Genomic DNA, 9,616 nt, shown 5'->3' with positions numbered 1-9,616 from the left:
AAAAAGAACAATGCTATCTGAGTGCATACCTAAATATGTGCTTCATAAGCATAGATAACAAAAATTGCTGATCATATGTGCAAGAAAAGTGGTCGTGCGGAAGAGAATATTGTGTTAAGGATAGAAACTGGCTTTATATGCAGTGTCATATATAAAGCAAAAGTTCATAACAAAAAGATTTTCCGTTAATCTCCAGAATTCTGAAGGCCCCTATGTTTTAGTTTCTTGATCCCAAGAATGCCTGTCATGTTCTTATTTCACAAGTTTGCTGCAGAACCAAAAACTTTTTGACAAAACAAAAGAAGCCAATAAAAGTTTTGAAGTGCGAAATAACTTCCAAGTAATTTTGGAAATGGACAAGTCATTTTAGAGCAGCTGATTTGTATTTTTTCTTTGAAAAAGAAGGAGAATGCATGATGGTGTCAACAAATGTGTTCTTTATCATAATCAAAGAAACTCCCGGATGTCTAAGCACTTGAAGAATCCAATTAAGCAGCATGCGGCACGTTACTTCTGAAGAAGCACTAGTCAAGGTTATTCTTTCAATAACAGCAGGAGAAGTCAAGCCCAGAGCTTTAACATCCGATGTGAATTCTCCCTATAATCTTAATTATCCTTACCAATTTAGTTTTGAACATGAATTTTAGCACAGAATTTATAAAGTAACAAGCTGAACTGATAGGCTTGAACAGACCTTGTAACCACAGCCGGCCACGCAAGCACGAAAGCATTCCTGTCGTGCAGAAAAGGAGCAAATTAAATGTATGTTACTACTAAAACAGAATGATAATTCTTGGTAGCACGCTTTACTGCCAAAAGAGAAGTGACTAGCTAACCAAATTATGAACAACCACCATTTCCAAATAATGACAAAATGACACATGAGAAGTTGTGAAGCACAGAGACAGTTTGAAAGGTAACCTCAGAGTAGCTGGCAGAACCAGGAGAGCGATCAATATAAGCACTCCATTGTTTGTCCTTCAGGACCGGGTCTTTGTAGCACATCTCATCACACTCTCCTAAACCTGTATCTTGAAAGGGCATTCATTAATTTTTTTGAAGATGATAACTCTCCTTAGCCAATAGTTTTTCAATAAAGCATGATTAAACTCGGTAAACAAAACAAATTGTTAAGATATTTCAGTGGAGCTCATAAACTTTGAAGCAAGCATGCCATAATAATGAACATACTATTTTCTGAAAAAGTTTCTGGCTTAACATGTATCAAAGACAGAGTATATACAGGCCATATCCTGTACATGAAGATATGACATCTGAAAATAACTGTTGCTTAAAACATGGTCTCATCATTAGTTCTTATCGAAATGGAAATTCAAACTTACACTCGTCCCATGTGTCACCATCAGCATCACACCCTTTTTTGCAAAATACTCTCCCTATAACATCCCATAATGTGGTTAGTCAAATATGCCACATAAATATGCAAACCCAGAAAAAGAAATGCTTGTCAACCATTAAAATGGAACTGACAAAAGCAAAATACACCATGAAATGTTAACAAACTATAGATGTCGACATTAAAGATAAGTAGACATTGAAATTTTTCGTTATTAACCACCAATCTCACGTATTGGCTTCTTAGATTAAACCAAAGAGCAGCTCCGTTGATAGCAAAGGAAATTTTCTTCCTTTTTCTACTCTTTCCGTTTATAGTATTGAGATTGAATATCTTTGTATTCTTCGAAGGAGAACCAAAATGTTTTGCTCATAGAAGTTTTGCACTCTTTATGGATAAAGAACCAAAGTAGCACAGTCCAGGACAAGATTCTGGTTGTTCGAGACCAACTTTGTAGGGACAAGGCATTCATGTACCATATCAGGATTCATTTCCCAGTTCAGACACCAGATTGATATGACAGGAGTTGCATCAAGGCAAGCCAACAAGAATAGTGATTCACAAAAAATTACCAGGTTTGTATGAAAACACCATCCTGTCACAACCTACCCTACACACTTCTACATAAAATACTGGTAGCTGTTACTGCTGTTTGCTTAAAGGTTCAAACTTGAAGATCAAATTTTGCGGGCAGAACCCGAGAACTATATGCAACCTATCGGGCGTTTATTCAGGAAACGACACATCAAGAAACAATTGCGCACCCAAAAAAACCATTGTAATCAATATGAATAACAAATCCTCAATCCTCCCATTCGATATTGGGCAAACACCATATCATGAAAGCACCCGAGCCAGTCCCAAAATTTCCCCTGAAAAGCACGCAGATTCTCGAATCCTCCAACCATTTACAAAAAGTTCGAGAGCACCATACATGGGTAGAATAGCTCGACATAATCCGGAACACATCAAAAACCAGAATTCATTACGATTCCCCGAAACAAAACAACAGAGTTCAGATAAAAGCAACAACAAAGGCTAGAATTCAGCCATACACAATCATATGCATAAATCAAATTCATGCGATTGAAAGATAGAAACAAAGATACATGGGATTTGCATGAGAGCTGCGTATTTGTGGGTGCATTGGCTGTTGCAGGGAGGCGTCCATTGATCTGTAATCATTCTTCTTTGTGTTCTTGCTCACCTCAATTCTCTGGTTTACCTTCCTTCTCCTCCTCTCTCTCTTCTTCTGTATGAAATCTTGTTTTCTTTTAACCAAAAAGACGACGAAAAATATTGCAATTAATGCGGAAAGAGAGCATAAGAGGGGCCGGTCCCCATGAGTCAAGGCAACGAGGCTGTTTTGGTTATTTCGCTTCTCTGTCAAACTGGGCCTCATCCATTTCTAATGGGTTGGGCTACAAGTCCAAAATGGGCCCAAAAATATATAAGTCAAGTGAGCCCATAAGTGAAGTCTATAATGGGCTGGACTTGTACTGTTAAAAAAATAGGCCCATTCATGAATATTTTATTTTAAATCATATTGCATCTATTTTTTTCATTTAATATATGCATATTATATCTGTAATTTTTAAAACAAATTAATTAACACATGACGGCTATATTTTAATTGAAATAAAAAAAAAAAATACAATGGTACCTGGAACAGAAAATATAATTCCTCCTAATTTTGAGATTTGGGGATTAAAGTTGGGAAGTAGTAACAAATTATAATATAGTGAAAATGAGAAAGAGAAAGAGTGAATGATGTCTTATTACAAATACTTAACAGCCATTCTCTGCTTTACAGAATGACTTGACACCATTTGTAGGTATGAGTATTAGGATTAAGGGGTCATCCCATCTTCATCATGATGATCATGATTCACGTTCTTGGCCATACCAGAACCTGATCCATGGTGCTGATGGTGGTTTAAGTATATTGTAAATCCAGGGCAACCATAGGGATTGCCGCAGGGGATAGGTTGGCAATGGAAAGGGTCACCTGCCGGCGGCATCCATGGACTCCCACCGGAACCACCACCGTAGCCGTAGCCCCCTCCTCCACTGTCGCCTCCACCTCCACCTCCACCTCCACCATTATAGCCGCCGTCGTCGCCACCCCCATGACCATAACCACCGCCGCCACCTCCATGACCATAACCACCACCACTACCACCACCGTAACCTGGTGTGCTTCCGCTCCAACCACCTCCCCCACCTCCACCTCCACCCCCATGACCATAACCTGCACCATCACCTGGCGTGCCTACACCCCAGCCACCTCCCATTCCTCCGCCGCCTCCGGTGTGAGTATGACCGCTCCATGCTACGCCTGCAGGGTCACTCCTGGGTGGATCTGGATCAGGCTCAGCGGCGATTCCTGCGTCGGGCATGGAAAAGGTGGAAACTTGGACCCGGTGGGCAGAGCACAGTGCTAAGCTTAGGAGTGCCATTAATGCGAAGCAAGGCCATTTTGGTGCTGCCATTTTCATAAAGAAGATATCAAGTGATGAAGTGGGAGCATGGAAGGAGGATTTATATAGACAAGTTGAGCGCAACTGCATGAAAACATGATGATGGCTGAGAAAGAGGTGCAAGAAAAAGCAAACTTCAACTTCTCAGACGTTTTCATATTATAGAGATGTTCATAATATAAGGAACATCATTTTGGTGTGACCCAAGAAATTAAGGTAAGTTGGTCTCTGGTTTAGCATCTGCAAGGATTGCTGCCTATTTCAACTCTGCCATCAATATTTGATTCATGATAGATCCTGTTGAACCCATATGCACCTTAATCCTCAATGCACACCCCCTCCCCCCAACCCCGTTGTAATAAAAAGCAAGAATTCGTGCACATTAAACTTCTACTTTTAGAAAATTAATTTTTTAAAAAAATTTGAATATTATAGTAGAATTAAAAATGAATAATACTTGTAAAAATAGAGTGAAAAATAGATAAAAACTAAATGTTTAAAAAAAATTCACTTATAAAACAAACTTAATTGATTAAAAACCGTTCTATCCCTTTTTTGTTAAAAAAATACTATTTTTTGCTTTTTATTTTAATTGTTGTTTGTCAATAATATTATTTTCCCACAAAAAAAAGTTATTTTAATTACTATATTTTATATTTAATTTTTTAAGAATATTAAAAATTATATTTAATTTAATGATACTCTCACTCAATAATATAGTTATTGATTTATACACAATAATTAAACTTGCATGATTGCCAAGAAACTCATTTTATTAATTAATCAAATATAATATGTGAACAAAACGCAAATTAAATATAAAAATATTAAAATAACAAATATGTAAAAGTATAAATTTAATTATAATTAAACTACTCAAATTATTTAAAAATTTAATATCAGCTTTAAATATATATTTTTAAAAATAATAAATTTGAATTAAGATTAATATAATAAAAATAAAATAAAATTTATTTACAGAAAGCAGCTAGAGCATTCGCTTAAAAATATTTTTTTAATCGTTTTATTAGCAAAAACTGACATTTCAAACACTTTAAAAATATTTTTGTAAAGTTGAAAATTAAAAAGTACTTTTCAAGCATTGGTATCTTATCAGATGATGGGGATCCAATAGTTTTCAGAATTGACTATGTATGGCTTTTATCAGTCAATTCCAGCGCAAAAACTGAGTCCACTTCTCCACCAAGCTTTCCATACTTACGGTTCGCATGCTCGGCGAATATACCATACCATAATGAGAGTGTCCGCAGAATTAAACCTGAGTCATGAAAACTCACATATAGCTTTATCCATCAATTTCTTGCACATCAACAAGATTGAAAGAAACAGCAAATATAGCCTAAGCTCGATCCATGTTCACACTAAGCCAATAACCCCCAATATATTCAAGTACAAAGGGTTTCCTCCAAGCTTTGGGCTACCACTCATTTCTCTAAAATGGTACAAATGATCTCTCTTAGCTGGAGATCGAGAAAGATGTCATCAGCTAATAGATCAAAATACAAAGAGCAGAGACTAACGAGCTCGGTTGGGACGACGCCGTCTCTGGGCCTGGGCATGCTGAACAGACAGAGGAGGTCGCCTATTGTGGGCCTACACGTCAGAGAAAAGAATTGTGAACCATAAGTTCCACTTCGAGTCAAGTTTTAAGGGAATCTACCGAGATAAAGACTTCCAACTAGAGTTTTCATAAGTAGGGTATATTCATTTCTCCTGACCTCATATATTCAATTGAAACAAGATTAACTAATCAATAAATTTCCTCCAACTATTCATACCATATAGGAATTTGCATGAGAAAGCAGTTAATCCTGGATTTCAAGCAATTATCTATAGTTTTATTCCTCAAACTCTAGGTAACGACTTCTGGTAAGGAAGAGATACGTACTCCAATTTCCGTCACAAAATGGCAAGTAGTACATTGAACTGCTGGTGATCCATGGGGGTACATAAGCAACACCGAGCACCCTCCGCACTTAACTTGGCCAATGTCATGAGCTGCAAAGCAAGGGTGAAATCCAAGAAATGTCAAACGAAGCCATACCCAAAACATAGCAAGCCATTCTAAATACCAACGGAAAATTTCTTCTGGTAATCATTCCAAATGAATTAGCAAGCAGTGCAATCCTCTAATTATCCGTCTTTATATGAGATTTCGTTGGATTTAAATGAAACAGAGTCTACGGCCACCAGAACTGACCATCATTAGGATAAAGACAACCTTATAGGTCATCTAAAAGAGAAGCTAGTCAGGGAGCATTAATCAAGGAATTGACGCAATGATGAATATTTCATTGAAATAGATCATCTTCTGCAAAAGGCAAAGCTAACCTTCAAGGACAAAATTGACTTCCCGGCATCCTGGACACTGGACCCATTTTGCTCCTCGTGGATACAAACACAATTTGCGGCAAGTACCACAAACTAGCTGAGCCCTTTCTGCATCAACATAATGTTTCCTTTCATAAGCACATGTACTGAAAGCTGCTCTACAGAAACAAGGATTCTATGTTCATTCTATAATACAGTATCTAGAAGACATAGCTCAAGGCATTGTCTGCAATTACGCCTGCCTTGTGATACCAAACACCCCAAGTCCTTACTAAATGGAATGGGTGAATAGCAATTTACCCCCTGTGATATTGAAAATGAGTATATTACCCCCGATGAAAAAAATATAGCAATTTACCCCCATGTACTTTTTAAAAGAAAGAAATTTACCTCCTTATACAGGGAGGTAAATTACTACATTTTAAAAAACATAGGAAGGTAAATTGTTGTATTTTAAAAAATAAAGGAAGATCGCTATTTGTTTTTTCATAAGGGAGTAATTTGCTCATTTGCGATATCACAAGGGGTTTGCTTGCATTTTTCCCTAAATGGAATTAATTCAACTCATTTCTTGTAGACATAAAGGTTAATGAACCAAAATTGTGTACAGTGATTTTTGCATAGATGTGAAAGTATAATTGGAAGCCATAACCTGAACTGCTTGGAAAAAATAATAACAATGGAACTCTAAATCTATAATTTCATTTTCAAGAAATGGTCCTAAATGGAAATGGAAGTTTCAGATGCAGTAGCAACTTCTTTCATCTCAACCTGAAAAAACTATGCATGCTAGAAATTCACCCGGCAGCTGTCACAGCACAACAGGTAAAAACCGGGATTCAAGCTGAAAATATTGTGAGGGTGGAAAAGGAAAATCAAGAATACATGAACTCACCTGAAGATGATGACACTGTGGCAGGTGTAGCCGGGCGTGTAGATGATGGAAGCTGTTGTCGTGGAGACACAGGTTGGTGCCCAGAAGTTGGCCTTTTGTCACCAGTTCTTTTCTCTTCTTCTTTCTTCCCTTTATCTGAATAAGCAGCAACTGAAAGGATCAGCTGAATATGCAAGATAATCGATGCCAAGCAGCTCCATTGCGCAAACTATTACCTCCTAGCAGAATATTTTCAAAGTAGCATATATAATTTGTGAAAAATGCTATTCGAACAGGTTGTGCTTTCTCATGGGCAATCATTATAGTATGTATCATCTTAAAGAGCAGAACTTTGCAAATCTGAGTACATCTAGACAATCATAAGACGGGTATTTGTCTGGTACAGAAAAGCTAGAAGAGATCTCAGAAATACAAATATAGGATTAAGAATCATGTAATGAAGTCAATTGTATCTAAACTATAAACTTCTATTATCATAGTGAGATGTTTGACAGACATACCACCAGGCAGTTCTGAAGATGGCAGCTGGTGTATTAGTGGTGTAGCTGGTGAGGAATGCCTGGGCGTGGTGGTGCCTTGTGACGCTGATGGAAGCACTTCATCATTTCTTGTAATATTTTGTTTACTCCCCATTTCAATATCTACAGGAGTACACATGTTAGCTATAGCTGATATTATTCACCAAGCAATTTCATGATGCAGTTATTACGCATTGTCAAGAAATCTATTTTTTTGTGACTAGTTGAAGTTTGTGGTTGTTTTAATGGGCAAAAACTCCTAAACTCCTTCTTTCAACATGCACATTCAGGGACTATGCCCTCGCTCGCACTTCCAGAATTAGTCAAAGAGTGTTTCTTCCATATGAATTTACAAAATTCAGCTCTGATCTGGTTTCATGATGGCAAAACCCAATCAATATGAGGAATAGGAGTGTGAAGCATTCAAAAGAACACATCCTGAAATCTAAATAACAGATACTCCTAGAATTATCAGTCTCTTCAAAAAAATCCAGAAGTAATTATGGCTTTGTATTGGCTAGATTATGTCAATTGCAGCACTAACCTTGCTCCACATTCTGCTTTTTCCACTTCTGTGCTCAAAATATTAATCGACATAAATACAGGCAATGCAGCAATAACATCAGTTTGACACACCCAGAAGATGGTGACAAGGGTGAACTGGGATAATTTGCTTCAGTATTATTACAAAATTTTAATCCAAAAGCATTATATCCTGTGTTTAGTGTCAGTTTGGATTAGCATTTCAATTCAACGGTTCAAAGCATGCCTACATTATCATCTATAAACGAATTAAGCAACAATGATAGATATCCAATAGCTTAATTTAAGCCCTATTTGGAATATGGAGTATCGGAAAATGAAAAAATACAAAAGGGGTGAGAGGAAATACTCACTAGAAGAAACAGTTGATGATAGCTGCAATGGTGGTGTGCGTGGTGGTGGCATCTGATGTGATAACACCGTTTCCCACCCAGGTGGAGGCCCTTCATCTAATTCGTCATTGCTCTCTGTCTTTATATCTGATATGTCCATGGAAAAACATGTAAAAAAAGAAGGATAATTTCAATTCACTAAAAGCCACAGGCTGCAGAACATGTACAAAATTACAGTGGATCTTCAGTGCTCTACTAATTTATGCAATCTCAATTTACAGAACATCAAATAATCTAACAAGGTAATTGAGTCAGGACAATTACCTAGATCCCCCTTTGAATATTTGTGCACATTTATTATGCTCAGAGAAGAGATAACATGCAAAACAACCCACAAGCAATTCTGATTTTCTGATTTAGTTCTTAGATCACCACGATTAAGGTCCATTAATAAAGATGCTTTTCACTTAACAATTGGAGTATTGAGTATATTTACGAACTCAGGTACTAGAATGTCAGAAGATTTGCTTAAACATTATTCACAAGCTAAACGCATTAAAAACCAAAGAAAAATGTGACCTGTTGTGTTTGACAGAGGTTTTGGTAATGCATTTACAAGAGTGCTAAACTCCCATCCTGGTGGTGGCCCATCTTCGTCATCATCAATGTCGTCTTGTTTGCTGCTCCTTGCCATATCTGAATGAAGACAGAGCTTTCATGCTCAATGTAGTACTATAGAAAAATGATTTAAACTATGACCTGAAAAATAAAAGAGTAAATATATGACGCGAAACAGAGAAGGATAATAATCAGGGATATTAAGGCCTGTGATCTGAACGGTTACTGGAGAACTAGAACATGAATCAACAGATGTTCATTTTCTTAGTTTTTGGCTGATGAAATACCAGACATGAATTGGTGAACGGTAATCATAGCCCAGCCCGGAGAACCAACTGGTATTACATAAATTGCTAATAGTTCTTCCCAACATGTAGAGGGAACTTGAAAGCATAAATGAAAACCATCACGCATGTTATCTTTTCCAGGCGCCCATGCAAAAAAAAATTGATGGATCCAGCATGTCGATCTTATTGATAATCAATTACGATGAAATCCATCAAATTCAATTGTAACACTTC

General features: G+C 37.0%; 2 protein-coding genes across 2 annotated transcripts in view; both read right to left on the bottom strand.

The window, feature by feature from the left end:
* LOC105167909 overlaps positions 1–2,848 on the bottom strand; it is a gene marked incomplete in the record, with an annotated part of 3,280 nt that extends 432 nt beyond the window's left edge. Inside the window, 4 exon segments of the mRNA XM_011087776.2 lie at positions 695–733; positions 922–1,025; positions 1,344–1,397; positions 2,467–2,848. Coding sequence (XP_011086078.1) covers positions 695–733; positions 922–1,025; positions 1,344–1,397; positions 2,467–2,542 — 273 coding nt within the window.
* Positions 3,208–3,816, bottom strand: LOC105168582 (glycine-rich cell wall structural protein 1.8-like). The gene has a single exon (XM_011088716.1). The coding sequence runs from the start codon at positions 3,814–3,816 to the stop codon at positions 3,208–3,210; it is 609 nt and encodes a 202-aa protein (XP_011087018.1).

This window comes from Sesamum indicum, linkage group LG8, assembly GCF_000512975.1.
Source record: "Sesamum indicum cultivar Zhongzhi No. 13 linkage group LG8, S_indicum_v1.0, whole genome shotgun sequence".
Lineage (NCBI taxonomy): Eukaryota > Viridiplantae > Streptophyta > Magnoliopsida > Lamiales > Pedaliaceae > Sesamum > Sesamum indicum.
Note: the sequence above shows the minus strand (reverse complement) of the source record. Positions and strands in the feature narration are given on the sequence as shown.

What these genes read in the sequence shown, in the direction of transcription:
- LOC105168582 (XM_011088716.1), bottom strand. Translation starts at nt 3,816, where the DNA reads ATGGCACTCCTAAGCTTAGCACTGTGCTCTGCCCACCGGGTCCAAGTT.